This window comes from Cetorhinus maximus, chromosome 2 (genome assembly GCF_964194155.1).
Source record: "Cetorhinus maximus chromosome 2, sCetMax3.hap1.1, whole genome shotgun sequence".
Taxonomy (NCBI): domain Eukaryota; kingdom Metazoa; phylum Chordata; class Chondrichthyes; order Lamniformes; family Cetorhinidae; genus Cetorhinus; species Cetorhinus maximus.
Window position 1 is genome coordinate 141,149,568 of NC_135880.1, and position 18,661 is coordinate 141,168,228.

The following is an 18,661-nucleotide window of genomic DNA, read 5'->3' on the forward strand; positions in this document are numbered from 1 at the left end:
GAATAATTTGTCAAAATAAAATAATATCCAAACCATTCTAAAGAGATAAGGATGATGAGAGCAACATTTATGAAACATAAGCTATGTTCAAAGAACAGGAAAGATCATACTGAAGACAAGGCTACCATGTACACATGTATTTTACATCAGCTGCCACTGTAATAATCAGGAGCAGGGAACCTGCAGGTTTTCTTCCTTTAGCTGAGGGGAGCATGGGTCGATTACAATAAAACTAACTCAAAATAGCCCTGAGGTCAAAACTTGGCCCTTTCCTGTCTGTAAAGTTCATTGCCACACGCAGCTGAAACACTTATTCTGTGGAGCTCCAAAACAGCAATTACTAAATAAGCAACAAAACTTAGTATCTGAAGAAAAGCTCACAAATTTTCACCATTCTTAACCTGAGGTAATGCTCCATAGTTCCAGATATAACCCTTGTGAGGAAAGATATTCGCTACATAACGCATTTTCCCATTCTTCATATCCTGCTTGATTGGGTTTAGAGGAACATTTGTAGCAATCTGGAAAAAATAAAATAATGTTACAACTACATATTGAAAAATGTTCCTAGAACTGAAAAGTATTTTATGATTTTCCTGTCTGCCTGCTCAGATGGACTTAAAAGATCCCATGACTAAATTCATGGAAGAGCAGACAGTTCTCTCAGTGACGAAAACAAAAAATGCTGGAAAAACTCAGCAGGTCTGACAGCATCTGTGGAGAGAGAGACAGAAATAGTGTTTCGAGTCTGTATGACTCTTCTTCAGTTCTCTCAGATCAGTTCTCTCAGTGACCTGGCCAGCAAACATCACTATAAATAGACCTGCTGCTTGCAGGGCATTGTGTACACCAACTGGCTGCTGCATTTGTCTACATGACAACAGTGGCTACACTTCAGAACTACATATTTGAACACAAAGAGATTTGGGGCATCTTGAAGACGTGAAAAGCGCTATATAAATATAGAAAGAGCAAGGAAGCGGGACTATCTGGATACCTCATTCAATGAGCCGGCACAGACATGATGGGCTGAGTGGTCACTTCTGTGTTGTAAGATTCTAGGATTCCATTTGTAAGATTCTAGGATTCCATTATATTCCATATCCTAGTTGGTTTAATTTCCTTCTAGTTAGCAAGATGAACACCAGTTTGTACTGAATCATCAGCTCCTTCGCACTATTGATCTCAAGTACCACCTATTATACTAAAGCCTGTATGCCATAAATACTCACCTCCATTTTAGCATTTGTCCAACGAGGCACTTCTACAACCATGTTAAACAAGGCCTGTAAAAGAATGCAACATCTGAGCAACAGCAGTGCATAATCTTTATTCATGATGTACATCTGATGTCATGATTCAAAGCTGTAATTTAAACAATAAGCGGATGTTGATGATTCCCGGTGTGTGTGGTCCAACAGCCTTGGGTTATGATCTGTGGGTTATGACTGGATGCCTATAATTACCTCTAATAAAGCCAAATAAAAAGGGATGTTGGATCTGATTAATCACTATTTCCAAAAGCATCCCACCTGCGTGTCTGGATTTTAGAGAAAAGGCACAATTGGCACTTCAAGGAGGATTCTGCAACCAAAAGATCTTTGGTACAATATGGGATATTCTGGACAGAATGAATACATGATAAAAAGAAGCAACAGTTATTTTGTTAGCTCATTGAATGCTATGTTGAAGGAAAGTAAAGGGGCAAGGTAGAGAAGAATGAGAGAGTAGGCGGGGGAAGGACCAGAGAGGGGACCGGGGGTGGGGGGGAAAGAGGATAGAGAGCACCGCGATCAGGGGGCAGACAGTGCTAGCGAGTGAGGAGGAAGGTCAGAGGGTGCTGTGGGTGGGGGGAAGGAGTCTGGGGGGCAGGGGGAGGGAGGAGGACGGAGAGTGCAGGGGGTGAGGAGGGGAGAGCAGGCGGAGGGCAAGGCAAGCACCGGGGAGGGCAAGAAAAGCGCGCGGGGAAGAAGTGCACAGGGGAAAAGGAGAGGGGAAGGGGGGAGGAGAGGGGGAGGCGGAAGGAGAGGGGAAGGGTGGAAGGAGGGAAGAGGATATGGAGATAAGGGGAAAATGAAGAGGGAAGGATGTACTGGCTCAAAATGGTTGAGAGATAGAAACTGGGGTGATGTGGTCAAGTCAGATTTCTGTCCTCCAATCACAAAACAAGTGACAGTGTGGCTTGTAGCCTGGTCATTCACCTGGTTTTGTAGCTGACAGTCCAGGTTTCAGCACATCTGCCCTCGGTCCGGTGCCGGCAGCCTTTCAGTCCAGTATTTTGAAGCTTGAATTCCTATTTCAGTCAGTCACATTTGACTCCCATTACCCTCACCACAACACTGATCCCCAACATCAATACCAAAACATCAGCATCAAAATAAACACAGCACAAAAACTTCTCTAGAAATATTTAAAAATAATGAATTGAATTGTGAAAGTCATGACATGAGAGAATGGGTACCAGGAATGAGAGATGATGTTCTGTTCATTATACTTGTGACGCATCCTTCACTGAATCAGCTCTGACTGTGGGTGGGAGTCCAGAGAGCAGAGGCTGAAACTCCAGAAAGCATTCAGTCAACCACCTAGCAACTCAGGTTACTGGCAGCTGGAGGCTTCCCTGAAGATGAAGCGGTTAGAATGGGAAGGATCAGGCCGCAGCAGGGAGTGGAGGCAAGGGCTAGGAGCAGGCTGCAGCAGTGGGTGCCCATCCCCACAATGGAGCCAGCCAGGTCAGGAGTTCAGGTTTGGCTTGCTATCTGCTCCCTTATCCTGCACTAGCAAAAATTGCCGGGGTTGGGAATGGGGGTGAGAGTCCTGAAATTGGGTTCCGCCCCACCATTTTTAAATGGATTCAAGGTCAGCCTGACTGCCCAAAAATGTGGGCCTATGTCTCTATAAAGCCCTGGATACCATAATACCTTATAGTCCGAGCATTGACCTCTGAACCCCACTATATACTTTCTGCCAAAAAATAACTGTTCATCGCTACTCTCTGTTTCCAATCACTCAGCTAACTTCGTATCCATATTGGCCACTTTCCTTTTATTTCATGGGCTTCAGCTTAGTTGACAAGTCTATTATTTTTATCAACAGTCACAGATTGCAACTCTTTCGAGTACAATCACAGTTCTTGGTTTCCGGGAGTGGGACATGAACCCACAACCCTCTGATTCAAAGGTGAGGGTGCTATGAACTGAGCCACAGCTGACACCTCGACAAGTCTATTATGGGGAACTTTATCAAACGCCTTCTGATTGTCCACATACACCCTCATCAACCATCTCTGTTGCCTCATTTAGAATCTGAATCAAGTTAGTTAAACACAAATTGCCTTTAACAAAACGGTACTGGCTTTCCCTAATTAATCCACACTTGCCCAAGTGACTATTAGCTTTGTCCCAAATGATTGTCTGTAAAAGCTTTCCTGCCACTGAGGTTAAACTGTAGTTGCTGGGCTTATCCTCACAGGCTTTTTTGAACAAGGGTTTAAAATTAGCATTCTCCAGTCCTCTGGCACTACCCTTGTATCCAAGAAGGTTTGGAAGGTTATGGCCTGTACCTTTGCAATTTCCACCCTCATTTCCCTCAGCATCTTTGGTTGAATCCCATCTGGTCCCAGTGACTTTTGAATTTTAAGTACAGCTAGCCTTTCAAATATCACCTTTTTATAAATCTTCTGCCCATCCAGTATCTTAATTACCTCTTCTTTCACTGACTTTGACAGTATCTTCTTCCCTGTTAAAGACAGATTCAAAGTACTAATTTAGTACCTAGGCCATGCCTTCTGCCTCCATGTGCAGATCCCACTTTTGAATCCCTAATTGGCCCACTCTTCCTTTTACCACCATTTTACTATATATATGCTTATAGAAGATTTTGGATTCCCTGTTAGGTTAGCTGCCCCCAACCTCTTCTCACACTCTTTCTTTGCCTCTCATTTCCTTTTTCACTTCCCTTCTGAACTTTCTACATTCAGCCTGATTCTCACTTATATTATCAATCTGATATCTGTCATACGAAACCTTTTTCTGCTTCATCTTGGTATATCTTTCATTATCCCAGGAGCTCTGGCTTTGTTTGTTCTACCTTTCCCTCTTATGGGAAATTACCTTGACTGTACCCGAACCATTTCTTCTTTAATTGCAATCCATTGTTCCTTTACAGTTTCACCGACCAATCTTTGATTCCAATTTACCTGGAACAAATCTGTTCTCACCGTATGAAATTATCTCTCCTCCAATTAGGTAATTTTACTCCTGGATCCTCCTTGTCCTATTCTATGGCTATCCCAAGCCTTGTGTTACCATGGTCGCTGTTCCCTAAATGTTCCCCGACTGATACTTGATCCACTTGAGCCATTTCACTTCCCAAAATTATATCCTCCTTCCTCCTGGGCTGCAAACATACCGGTCAAGAAAATTCTCCATGTGGCTATTTGCACCTGCAGCTCACCAACCTTTTTTTTTACTACCCTTTGTCCATTTAGATACATGTACTGTAAACCTACTTTAAACTTTATTGCATTACAGCTTATTCTGACCTCATCTAATTACTATTTCTTACTCTAATACGATCGGTCTCTCCCAACCCTTTGTGCTCCTTGTTTATCCTTTCCTACACTACATCTTGGTTCCCATCCTCTGCTAAATTAGTTAAAACTTCCTGCGACAGCAGTAGCAAACTGCCCGGTGAGGATATTGGTCCCATTTCTGTTGAGTTACAAGCCATCCAGCCTTTAAAGGTCCCACCTCTCCCAGAACCTATCCCAATGTCCCACGAATCCAAAGCCCTCCCTCGTGCAGGAGTTAAGAGGGGCTTGATGTAATGTGGTGTACATTGACACTCAAAAGACATTTGATGAGGTGTCACATCACAGGTTTGCCAGCAAAGTTACAGCCCATGAAATAGAAGGAACAGTTGCAGCATGTATATGAAATTGGCTGAAATGAAACAGAGGGCAGGTGAATGGTTGTTCTTTGGACTGGAGGAAGGTATAAGGTGGGGTTCCCCAGGGATCAGTGTTAGGACCCCTGTTTTTCCTGACCTAGACTTGGGAGCACAGGGCATTATTTCAAAATTTGCTGACGACAAAAAACTTGGAAGTATTGTGAACTGTGAGAAGGATAGTGATAAACTTCATAAACATAGACAGGCTGGCAGACAGTGGCTGATGAAATTTAATGCAGAGAAGTATGAGGTGATACATTTTGGTAGGAAAAATGAGGAATGACAATATAAAATAGAATCACAGAGTGCAGAAGAGGCCCTTCGGCCCATCGAGTCTGCACCGACACGTGAGAAACACCTGACCTACTTACCTAATCCCATTTACCAGCACTTGGCCCATAGCCTTGAGTGTTATGACGTGCCAAGTGCTCATCCAGATACTTTTTAAAGGATGTGAGGCAACCCGCCTCCACCACACTCCCAGGCAGCACATTCCAGACTGTCATCACCCTCTGGGGAAAAAAAGTTTTCCCTCACATCCCCCATAAACCTCCTGCCCCTCACCTTGAACTTGTGTCCCTTCGTGATTGACCCTTCAACTAAGGGGAACAGCTGCTCCCTATCCACCCTGTCTATGCCCCTCAATCTTGTACACCTCGATCAGGTTGCCCCCTCAGTCTTGCCCCTCAGTCTTCTCTGCTTCAACGAAAACAACCCAAGTCTATCCAACCTCTCTTCATAACTTAAATGTTTCATCCCAGGCAACATCCTGGTGAATCTCCTCTGCACCCCTTCCAGTGCAATCACATCCTTCCTATAATGTGGCGACCAGAACTGCACACAGTACTCCAGCTGTGGCCTCACCAAGGTTCTATACAACTCCAACATGACCTCCCTACTCTTGTAGTTTATGCCTCGATTGATAAAGGCAAGTGTCCCAAATGCATTTTTCACCATCCCACTAACATGCCCCTCCTCCTTCAGAGATCTATGGACACACACACCAAGGTCCCTTTGTTCCCCAGAACTTCCTAGTGTTATGCCGTTCATTGAATACTTCCTTGTCAAATTACTCCTTCCAAAATGTATCACCTCACACTTTTCAGGGTTAAATTTCATCTGCCACTTATCTGCCCATTTGACCATCCCGTCTATATCTTCCTGTAGCTCAAGGCACTCAACCTCACTGTTAACCATGGAAGAACTTGAACACAGGAATGAGAATTTTAAAACTGAGGCACTTGAATTACATAATAGTACTCTGACAGCATCCCCTATGGATATAATATTATGAGAGTACTGTTACCTTACAATGGTTTTTATAGTTGCATAAATTCTATAATGTTAAATATCTTGTGTCTGAGCAAACTTGCACAATTTGGCTTTTGGTTGCTATTATTCTCAAAATGTTTTTTAAAAAAAAGTCACTTTTTTTCCAATATTTTCAATTTCAACTGTCTAAACTAAGAGTTGACCAAAAACATTGGAACAGGAATATGCCATTCAGCTTATTCAACCATTCCAATCGATCACGACTGAGCTATACCACAAATTCATTAACCTGTCCTTGATCCACATCCTTTGATATATTTACTGAAAAGAAACCATCAATTTCAGTCTTGAAAAGGTCAACTGACCCCCAGCATCCACAGTCTTTTAGGGAAGAGAGTTTCAATCTTTCCTGTAGCTGTGTTTAAGACTATGTCCTGATTTTACAACTGAATGGCACAGCTCCAATTTTAAGATTATGCCCTCTTGTTCTGTGTTCCTTACCAGAGGAAAAAACTTCTCCATATCTATCTTAGCAAATCCTTTTCCTTATCCAAATCCTTATTTTATAAACCTCAATTATCACTCCCCAACTTTCTAACCTGAAGGGAACACAAGCCAGATTTATGCAACATGTCCTCATAATCTAAGCCCTAAAGACCCAAAATCATTCTGGTAAGACTGCACTGTATCCTCTTCAAGGCTAATATATCTTTCCTAAAGTGCAGTACCCAGAAGACGCAATATTCCAGCTGGGATCCAAACAAGCACGCAGAATAATTTCCTCCTCTTTTTATTCCACACTCCTTGAGATAAAGGGCAGCATTCCATTAGCTTTTTTTGAATCACTTTTTGTACCTGTGCACTAACATTTAATGATGTTTTTTCTTTGCTCCTTAATGATTTCCATTCTCTAGTCATTAAGAAAATTATAAAAATCAAAATTTACATATTGAACAAAAAGCTCCTCCTCAGTTCCCATTTTTTTGTTATTTTATTATCCAAAAGTATAGGAAATGACCTTGCTGCTCCCTATGACCTCCAGGCATTCCTCTCTAATCCTCCTCAGTTCCTGGGTGAGCAGGGATCACAAGTGGGGGTTACACTCCCAAACTCCAAAGCTGTCAAGAGGCAGCGAGCAGCGGAAAGCAGGAACAATGAATGTTGTTGGAAAAGATGTTGAAGGCAGTCAGGCCACAGTCAGGCTTTGCTCTGGAGGGGGGATACATCCAGTATTTCAAAAACATGTTTGAGAATGAATGTAGCACAATTCACGCTTTGAACTAGTAAGAACTCAACTCCAACCTGGGAGGGAGGCTGGAGATTTATGCTTTGGGGGGGGGGTGGAGGCTCTGCAACGCCATCTGGTGGTGCAGCTAGACCTGCTGGTTGAAGGATGGCAGCTGGCTCATTGTTTATTTCTAATGGGAAAACCTATTGAAGTGCCACCTGCAGGCTTTCTAGGGATTAATGACAAGGCAACTGTTGACATTTTACCATGGAAAATCCTATAGGTAATGGTCAGCACCTCTAAAAACAGCACGTAACGTATGTAGCAATTTTAGTATTCTCGCTAAATTCCTGCAGCGTTGCACGCTGAGTCAATATCAAGTGTGGTCTTCAGAAGATGGTAGAGGAGGACAGCTACATCAATACTGACAATCAGGATCCTGAGCCACTGAGAAAGCTTAGGCAAGTTAGATTGCTTGCACTGGAAAAAAACTTCAAAGTTTTCAGGATAGATGAATGCAATTTAAGAGCAAACTCTGTAGAAGTTTGAAATTCACAAAGGGAAGATGAATAGATATTTCAATTCAACTACTTCACACAGAGAAAGGCAGCAGAGGTGGAGATGAATGTGAAACATAGAAATAGACAGTGCCAAGTGCAATGTTTTTCAAGGCCAGCATTTGTTGCCCATCCCTAATTGCTCTTGAACTGAGTGGCCTACTAGGTCACTTAGGAGGGAGATTAATGGTCAACCAAACTGGGTCTGGAGTCACATGTAGGCGAGACCAGCTAAGGATGGAAGATTTCCTTCACTAAAGGACATTGGTGATCCAGATGGGATCCAGATGGGTTTTTATAACAGTCAATGATAGTTTCATGGTCACCATTACTGAGACTAGCTTTATATTCCAGATTTATTAATTGAATTCAAATTCCACCAGCTACTGTAGTGGGATTTAAATCCACGCCCCAGGGCATTGGCCTGGGCCTCTGGATTACTAGTTCAGTGACATTCCCACTATGCCACCGGTCTCCACATATGTGACAACTGGAGGGGAATGTTGAGAAGTTATGCTGAAATGTCGGGAAAATATGAAACATTAAGACACAAGACAATTGGGCTATGGAGAGAGTGATAGTGACGAGTGGAGAAGTAGTTGTTGTGCTGAATAAATGTCAAGTGGGAGGAAGTGCTGAAAATTTTCTGAAGGAAATTCAGGGGCATCTAGAGAATTTGATGATGATAAATAACAAGTACAGAAGAGGTTAGCGGAATGATGAGTCAGACCAGTAACAATGAAAAGAATACAGAATCAAATAATGGAGGCAGGAAAGACAGAAATAAAATACTTGGAATTACTGGGCAAAGGAGACTTCGGAGGTCTATTGATCTATGGACTCACAGAAAAAGAGCTCAAAATTGAGAGTAGGATTAAAACAGCAATTATAAACAGGACCAGGAGTGAACATGGGAAATGAAAATACGAAGAGGATGATCTAGATTGTTCAACCGTGTACAAGGAATTTTGTGTGTCAGTAGCTTATTTTACATCTCTCCTGATTTGACATCAACGGAAATAAAAATCAGGAGAGATATGGGCTGTGGACTCACTATAACCTGTTTAGAACGATTGTCTAAAGTCATGATTAACCCCCAGGAGTGGAAGTGAACAAGACTAAAAGAAACAACATTGTAAGTGGGAATTAAAAGTACAGGTGAGAGCTGCAATTAAGATCATAAGATTTAGGAGCAGGCGTAGGTCATTCAGCTTCTCAAACCTGCTTTGCCATTCAATAAGATCATGGCTGATCTGATTATGGCCTTAACTCCACTCTTCTGCCTGTCCCCCATTACTTTTGACTCCCTTTGTAGACGAAAAATCAGTCTAACTCAGTCATGAATAGATTCAATGACAGCCTCCACTGCTCTCTGTGGAAGAGAATTCCAAAGACTAATGACCCACTGAGAGGCCAAATTCCTCCTCATCTTGGTTTTAAATGGGAGACCCCTTATTCTAAAGCGGTCCTCCCAGTTCTAAATTCCTGCAGTATCTATCCTGTCAAGCACCCTCAGAGCCTTATATGTTTCAATAAGATCACCTCTCATTTTTCTAAACTCCAATGAGTATAGGCCCAACCCGCTTCATCTTTCCTCATAAGTCAACCCCTTCATTACAGGAATCAATCTACTGAACCTTCTCCAAACAGCCTCAAATGTAAGTATCTACCTCCTTAAGTAAGGACACCAAAACCGTACACAGTGCTCTAGGTACAGTTATACTCCCATGTCTCTTGCAATGAAGGTCAACATTTCATTTGCCTTCCTAATGGCTTGGTCTAACTCATGATAATTTTTTTGTGATTCATGAACAGCAATACCTAGATACTTCTGTACATAGCATTCTGCAATCGCTTTCCAGTTAAATAATATTCTACTTTTCAATTCTCCATACCTCACATTTTCCCACATTATACGCCATCTACCAAATTTTTGCCCACTCACTTAACCTTTCGATATCTCTTTGTAGACTTTTTGCCAGGATTTTCGCAAAGTCTCCAGAACTCCACGGACCTTTAAAAATGGCAGGTGGGATCAGATCCGGAAGTCTCGCCCCATTTCCGACAGATCCTGCTTTTGCTGGTGGGAGAAAGGAGGTGGGGCATGACTCACACATGATGGAAACCCAAACTCAGCAGGGCTATTTGACCCCATTTTCACTGTAGCAAGGGCTACAGTATCCACAGTATGTGATAATGAATTATTAAAGAGTAGTTGTAAATGCTCTTGAATGTTGGATAAGGCCTGTAGAACTCTCAAGCTGTGAAATTAGTTAAATACCAAGCCCCTTAAAGTTTTTTAAAAAATTTCCAGCGATGTCCACATCCCATGAAATAATAAAGAATTACCCCAAGAGCTATCATTATGTCATTACTAATGCTCGGCTGCTTTCCACAACCAATCATTATCTCAGTAGGGGATCCTAAGTTCACATTTTGACTGAAAGCTTAAAGAGGTTATCAAAGGATCAGCTGTCTTTGATGTGGAATTATGATTTTTTTAATGAGGGATTAAACACTTGAGGGGATTTAACTGTTTTGAATAGGCTTTCATGAATGCGGATGTGTTTTTCACCATAGTAAAGGCTCCAATGGATATTCAGACCTGTACTTTATTTCATTGCAACATGGCTCCTGAGATCTGCCCATAATGCATACTGGGTAAGTTGGCATGGAGGGTGCAAGGGCAAAGGGTGGTGGGGTGGGCTGGTATGAGTTGGTATTAAGTTGGCATGAGCACTGTAAGGAACAACTGGGGGTGGGTGGGGGGCATGCATTGACATGGGGGTGGATCAGGGTGAGAGATTTTGAGGGATAAAGGGGAGAGGGCCTAATATCTAACAAAACAACTGGGACGAAGTTTGAGAGAACAGAGACGAGCCTTTTAAACAGCCCCCCTTAGCACTCGGCAGCTTCTGTGGCCACTTTGATCTGCAATCGGGGGTGGTGGGCCAGACTCCCCGCTGCCTGACTCGAGAGCGAAAATCCTGGCCTTTGTATCCTCCTCAAAATTTGCTTTCCCACCTATCTTTGTATTTTCAGCAAATTTGGCTACAATACACTCTGTCCCTTCATCCAAATCATTAATATAGATTGTAAATAGCTGAAGCCCCAGCACTGATCTCTGTGGCACTCCACTAGTTACAGTTTGCTGCCCTTAAATGATTCATTAATCCCAACACTGTTTCCCGTTAGTTAGCCAACCCTCAATCCATGCTAATATATTACCCCCAACACCATGAGCTCTTATCTTGTGCAGTAACCTTTTATGTGGCATCTTATCAAATGCCTTTTGGAAATCCATTGCAAAGCTCCACAGAAAATCTTTGGAAAACTGTAGCGACATTCGAAGTACAGACTGCAAATCCAGCCGATTGTTTAACAGCAAGATATGAAGGATTAAATTGAGAACGATACTGATTCAAGATAACAACAGATCGCATCTAGCGCAGGAATTTCCATTTAGATGTTGCTTGGGCCAGTGCATCCCCATAGTCTCAACAGTAGGTCTGCAGTTCATTAAACTCAAAATACCAGTTAGAGTATGAGAGAAAGCAAGCTAGTAAAATAAAGATGGATAGTAAGTTTCTATAGATATTTAAATAAGTAAAGAGTTAACAAGGCCAACGTTGGTCCAAAAGAGAATGTGTCTGGGGAATTGATAATGGAAAGTAGGAAGATAGCAGATGAATTAAACAGGTATTTTGCCACAGTCTTCACTATAGATGACATAAGTAACATTTGAGACATGGCTGTAAATCAGGAAATGGAAGGGAGGGAGGAACTTGAGAAAATTACAATCACCAGCAAAGTGGTATTGAGAAAATTGTTGGGCTGCAGATTGAAAAATCCCCAGGTCTGGATGGACTTCACCCTAAGGTTTTGAAAGAAGTGGCTAGTGAGGTAGTTTATGCACTGGTTTTAATTTTCCAAAATTCCCCAGATTCAGGGAAGGTTCTATTAGATTGGAAAATAGCAAATGTAACTCCTTTATTCAAAAAGGGAGACAGAAAGCAGGAAACTACAGGCCAATTAGCCTAACATCTGTCATAGGGAAAATGCTAGAAGCTATTATCAAAGATGTTATAATGGGGAACTTAGAAAAATTCAAGGCAATCAGGCAGAGTCAGCATGGTTTTGTAAAAGGGAAATCATGCTTAACCAATTTATTGGAGTTTTTTGAAGGAGTCACATGTATTTGGATAAAGAGGAACTGGTGGATGTACTATACTTAGATTTCCAGAAGGCATTTGATAAAGTGCCACATCAAAAGTTATTGCAGAAAATAAAAGCTGATGGTGTAGGGGGTAACATATTGGCATAGATGGAAGATTGGTTAGCTAACAGAGGGCAGACAGCTGGCATAAATGGGTCTTTTTTCTGGTTGGCAGGATGTGACGAGTGGTGTGTCACAGGGGTCAGTGTTTTTTACAATTTATATAAACACTGGGACAGAAGGAATGGTGGCAAAGTTTGCTGATGACACAAAGATAGGTAGGAAAGTAAATTGTGAAGAGGATGTAAGGAGGCTACAAAGTGACATAGATAGGTTAAGTGAGTGGGTAAAAATCTGGCAAGGGGAGTATAATGTGGGGAAATGTGAAATTAATTTTGGCAGGAAGAATAAAAAGGAAGCTTATTGTCTAAATGGTGAGGGATTGCAGAACTCGGAGATTTAGATGGGTCTGGGGGCAGAATATTAAGCTCCGCGGGAGGGCGCGTGCCCGACCGGGCCAAGCCCAAAATGACGAGCGATGACGTCGGGCGAGCGTACCAACGTCATCGTGCAGTCCCACGATATTTCGTTCGGCGGGCGCACGTCAGTCGGCAGCACACCGGCCAACAATTAAAAGGCCTATTAAGCCTATTAAGTTATCAATTGTTGTTAAGTTATCAATAATGGTTGACGGGCAGGCGAAAAGGCCAAGCGGCCTTTGCATTTTTTTGGAAACCTCATCCACGGGCGGGATGAGGTTTCCAAAAGCAAATACAAATAAAATAAAAACTTTAAGTAAAAACATGCCCCTGCTCATGTGACAAAGGCACATGAGGGACATGCTTTATTACATTTTTCTATTGTTTATTAATTTTTTCAATATCTTCTTCGTCTCCCTGAGGCAGCTCAGGGAGATTATTCAGTGCTCTCTCACTCGCATGCCTTAAATGCCCCACAGTGTGCTGTCAATCGCTGGCAGTGGTCGGCATCCCGCACTCTAAGGGCAAAATTCTGCCCTGGGTGTCCTAATGCATGAATCACAAAAGGTTAGTATGCAGGTACAGCAGGTAATTAGGAAAGCTAATAGAATGTTACCATTTATTATGAGGGGAATTGATTACAAAAGTAGGGAGGTTATGCTTCAGTTATACAGGGCACTGGTGAGATCACATCTGGAGCACTGTGTCTCCTTATTCAAAGAAAGATGTAAATGCGTTAGGAGTTCAGAGAAGGTTTACTAGATTAATACCAGGAATGGGCAGGCTGTCTTATGAGGAAAGGTTGGGCAGATTAGGCTTGTATTCACTAGAATTTAGAAGAGTAAGAGGTGACTTAATTGAAACCTTTAAGGTCCTGAGGGGTCTTGACAGGTTGGATGAGGAGAGGATGTTTCCTTTTGTGGGAGAGTCTAGAGGTAGGGGTCACTTTTTAAAAATAAGGGGTCGCTCACTTAAGACAGAGATGAAGAGAACTTTTTTCTCTCAAAGGGTTGTGAATCTTTGGAACTCTCTTCCTCAAAAGGTGGTGGAAGCAGAGACTTTGAATATCTTTAAGGCAGAGCTAGATAGATTCTTGATTAACAAGGGGGTGAAAGGTTATTAGGGGTAGGCAGGAATGTGGGGTTGAGGTTACATTCAGATCAGCCATGATCTTATTGAATGGCGGAGCAGGCTCGAGGGACCGAGTGGCCTACGCCTGCTCCTAATTCGTATGTCGTATGATATTATTACCCAAGTTCACAAGAATCCATAGGTTGAAGGAATTCTGACATCAATTTGCTCAGAACCAAATTAGAATCATAGGTAGGAATAAGGTTTATGAATGAGCAGTCATAATTTCCATGTCCCTTTGTTAAACTGCTACTTCAATTAAATGTGAACGTGACTTGATATTTCGAGCAAAGATGGAGAATTTGTAAGCCGTTGCTCAAGTGATAGCTCTCTCAGCTCTGAATCAGAACGTCACACAGAATCCAGACTGACACTTCAGTGGAGTAACTGAGAGATTACAGTACTTTTGCAAGTGCCATCTTTAAGGCCCTGGCTGCCCTCTCAGGTGTACATAAAAGAATGCATCGCAATATTCAAAGAAGAGCAGGGGATTTGCAGAGCAGCATAGGAACTGTATAAGGATATACAGGTCATTCAGCCTGTTCCATCCTTCCATTAGGTCATTGCTGATCTGTACCTCAACTCCATTTGCCCGCCTTTGAACAATATCCTTCGGTACTCTTACCTAATAATTATGTCAATTTCAGTCTTGAAAATTTCAATTAACTCTGTATCCACACATTTTGAAGGAGAGGCTTCCAGAGTTTTCTCAATGTCTTGGTCCATATTTATCCCTCAGCAAACATCATTAAAAAGCACAGACTGTATGTTCATTCATCTCATAGTGTATGTGGGAGCCTGACGTGTTCAAATTAGCTGTCACATTTCCTTGCAACAGTGACTAAACCTCAAAGGTTCTTCATCTGTCGTGCTTTGAAATCTCCTAAAAACATGAAAGGTACGATATGGATGCAAATTCTTTTTTATTTGGTCATGCAGAAACTATTGCCATAGTGAGGACCATTGAACAGCATGGAAAAGGTAAAGAGATTAGAATTAACCACAGCAAAGATCAAGACTGAGCCTTGTTGGTCTCCCATTGTAATTTTCATAACTTGGAATGTCTTATGAAGGAGGAAGAGTGTGTGATATAGAATTATAAACTGGTATAACACAGAAACAAGGCATTTATCCCATTGAATCAATGCTGCTGTATCTCTCCATTCTTCTCACAGACAAATAAAGAAACAATTCAGCTGGATAGCACCAGCACAGAGGGAAAGATTAAGAGTATCGTAAGTGCACCAGTTATAAAGCAGAGGAGGAGGCCACTTCATTTCTGTAAAATTTAGAGAAGAGCTTTCATAAGGTGGAGTGATAACATTTGCTTCGTATATTAAAAAGTTTCATTTTTGGACCAAATATTTTGGAAGTTGGTTTGAACGATAGACTATAGTCCACCTGAGCGAATAGTCAACACACCTTTGATAAACCAAAAAACAGGTGAAATTATTAGCCTATAATATAGCAAAAACACCAAGTAATGGCATTTACCTTGTCAATCGCTGCATAAAGTGGAATATCGTGAAAAGGAGAAATGACTTTACCCTCAGAATTCTCTGTAAAGAAAAGGAGATAATGAAAATTAGACAGTTATCATTCCGAGGCAGAACATGCAACATTCCTACCTGTACTGTGGTATATAGGCTACTTTTGTTATCCAATTCTTTCCAATTCTTACAGTACAGCAGTTAATCAATAGCAAGAAATGACGTGGGGTCAGATGATGTAGAATCTGTGTGGGTAGAGTTGAGGAACCGCAAAGGTAAAAAAACCATAATGGGAGTTATGTACAGGCCTCCGAACAGTAGTCAGGATGTGGGGCACAAGATACACCAGGAGATAGAAAAGGTGTGTAAGAAAGGCAAGGTTACAGTGATCATGGGGGATTTCAATATGCAGTTAGACTGGGAAAATCAGGTTGGTAGTGGATCCCAAGAAAAGGAATTTGTGGAATGTCTACGAGATGGCTTTTTGGAGCAGCTTTTGGTGGAGCCCACTAGGGAACAGGCAATTCTAGATTTAATGATGTGTAATGAGGCAGACTTGATAAGGGAGCTTAAGGTGAAGGAACCCTTAGGAGGAAGTGACCATAATATGATAGAATTTACCCTGCGATTTGAGAGGAAAAAGCTGGAATCAGATGTAACGGTATTACAGTTGAATAAAGGCAACTACAGAGGCATGAGCTGGCCAGAATTGACTGGGAGATGAGCCTAGCAGGAAAGACAGTGGAACAGCAGTGGAATGGCAGGAGTTTCCGGGAGTAATTTGGGAGACACGGCAAAAATTCATCCCTAGGAAGAAGAAGCATACTAAAGGGAGGACGAGGCAACCATGGCTGACAAGGGAAGTCAGGGACAGCATAAAAGCTAAAGAGAAAGCATACAATGCGGCGAAGAGCAGTGGGAAACCAGGGGATTGGGAAGCCTACAAAGACCAACAGATGACAACTAAAAAAGAAATAAGGAGGGAGAAGATTAAATATGAGGGTAAACTAGCCAGTAATATAAAAGAAGATTGCAAGAGATTTTTTAAGATATATAAAGGTTAAGAGAGAGGCAAAAGTGGACATTGGGCCGTTGGAAAATGACGCTGGAGAAGTAGTAATGGGGAACAAAGAAATAGCGGAGGAACTGAATAGGTACTTTGCGTCAGTCTTCACAGTGGAAGACACGAGTGACATCCCCAAAGTTCAAGAGAGTCGGGGGGCAAAGGTGAGTATGGTGGCCATTACCAAGGAGAAGGTGCTAGGAAAACTGAAAGGTCTGAAGGTGGATAAATCACCTGGGCCAGATGGATTACACCCCAGAGTTCTGAAGGAGATAGCTGAAGAGATAGTGGAGGCGTTAGTGGCGATCTTTCAGGAATCACTGGAGTCAGGGAAGGTCCCAGAGGACTGGAAAATCGCTAATGTAACCCCCCTGTTTAAGAAGGGAATGAGGCAAAAGACGGGAAATTACAGGCCGATTAGCCTGAACTCGGTTGTTGGTAAGATTTTAGAGTCCATTATTAAGGATGAGATTTCAGAATACTTGGAAGTGCATGGTAAAATCGGGCAAAGTCAGCATGGTTTCATCAAGGGGAGGTCATGCCTGACAAATCTGTTAGAATTCTTTGAGGAGGTAACGAGTAGGTTAGACAAAGGAGAGCCAATGGATGTTATCTACTTGGACTTCCAGAAGGCCTTTGACAAGGTGCCGCACAGGAGGCTGCTCAGTAAGATAAGAGCCCATGGTGTTAGAGGCAAGGTACTAGCATGGATAGAAGATTGGCTGTCTGGCAGGAGGCAGAGAGTGGGGGTAAGGGGATCCTTCTCAGGATGGCGACCGGTGACTAGTGGAGTTCCGCAGGGGTCAGTGTTGGGACCACAACTTTTCACTTTATACATTAATGATCTAGATGAAGGAACTGAGGGCATCCTGGCTAAGTTTGCAGATGATACAAAGATAGGTGGAGGGACAGGTAGTATTGAGGAGACGGGGAGGCTGCAGAAGGATTTGGACAGGTTAGGAGAATGGGCAAAGAAGTGGCAAATGGAATACAACGTGGGGAAGTGTGAGGTCATGCACTTTGGTAAGAAGAATAGAGGCATAGACTATTTTCTAAATGGGGAGAGAATTCAGAAATCTGGAGTGCAAAGGGACTTGGGAGTCCTAGTCCAGGATTCTCTTAAGGTTAACTTGTAGGTTGAGTCGGTAATTAGGAAGGCAAATGCAATGTTGGCATTTATTTTGAGAGGACTAGAATATAAAAGCAGGGATGTGCTGCTGAGGCTTTATAAGGCTCTGGTCAGACCACATTTAGAATATTGTGAGCAATTTTGGGCCCCGTATCTCAGGAAGGATGTTCTGGCCCTGGAGAGGGTCTAGAGGAGGCTCACGAGAATGATCCCAGGAATGAAAGGCTTAACATATGAGGAATGTTTGAGGACTCTGGGTCTATACTCGATGAGTTTAGAAGGATGAGGGGGGATCTGATTGAAACTTACAGAGTACTGAAAGGCCTGGATAGAGTGGACGTGGGGAAGATGTTTCCATTAGTAGGAGAGACTAGGACCCGAGGGCACAGCTTCAGAGTAAAGGGAAGACCTTTTAGAACAGAGATGAGGAGAAACTTCTTTAGCCAGAGTGGTGAATCTATGGAATTCATTGCCACAGAAGGCTTTGGAGGCCAGGTCATTGAGTGTATTTAAGACTGAGATAGATAGGTTCTTGATTGGTATGGGGATCAAAGGTTACGGGGAGAAGGCGGGAGAATGGGGTTGAGAAACTTATCAGCCATGATTGAATAGCAGAGCAGACTCGTTGAGCCGAATGGCTTATTTTCTGCTCCTATGTCTTATGGTCTAACTCTTTTCCCAGTGTAGTAGTAATGGAGAATTGCACTGTCAAAAATGCCATCTTTTGGATGAGACATTAAAAGATGGCCCCATTTGCCCTCTCAGGAGGGCTTAAAAGATCCTATGGTACTATTCAAAGAACAGCATAGGAGCTCTCCCAGGTGCCCTGACAAATATTTATCCCTCAGCCAACACCATTAAAACAGATTATCTGTCATCATCTCATTGCTGTTTGTGGACCCAAATTGGCTGTCGCAATTCTTACAGTACAGCAGTTAATAAACCTCAAAAGGTACTTCATTGGCTGTAAAGCATATGAAAGGCACTTTATAAACTGAAATCTTGTTCTTTCTTTTCATAATTATTAGGGTGATGGAATTTAAATCAATGCAATCAGGCTTAGGAACTGTCTTAGGTATGCGCTAGAAAACAGGTTTTGGGCTGGATGTTCAGTTTTGAGGTGGGTAGCAGGAGTCAGGGAATTTC

The 18,661-nt window shown here is 42.4% G+C and overlaps 1 protein-coding gene across 1 annotated transcript in view; it reads right to left on the reverse strand.

The window, feature by feature from the left end:
* LOC144698234 (inorganic pyrophosphatase-like) overlaps window positions 1–18,661 on the reverse strand; it is a 72,900-nt gene that overhangs the window by 41,182 nt on the left and 13,057 nt on the right. The window contains exons 2-4 of the mRNA XM_078570222.1: window positions 15,328–15,392; window positions 1,233–1,286; window positions 402–521 (exon numbers count right to left, since the gene is read on the reverse strand). Of these exons, the coding sequence (XP_078426348.1) occupies window positions 402–521; window positions 1,233–1,286; window positions 15,328–15,392 (239 nt within the window). The remainder of the gene's footprint in view (window positions 1–401; window positions 522–1,232; window positions 1,287–15,327; window positions 15,393–18,661) is intronic.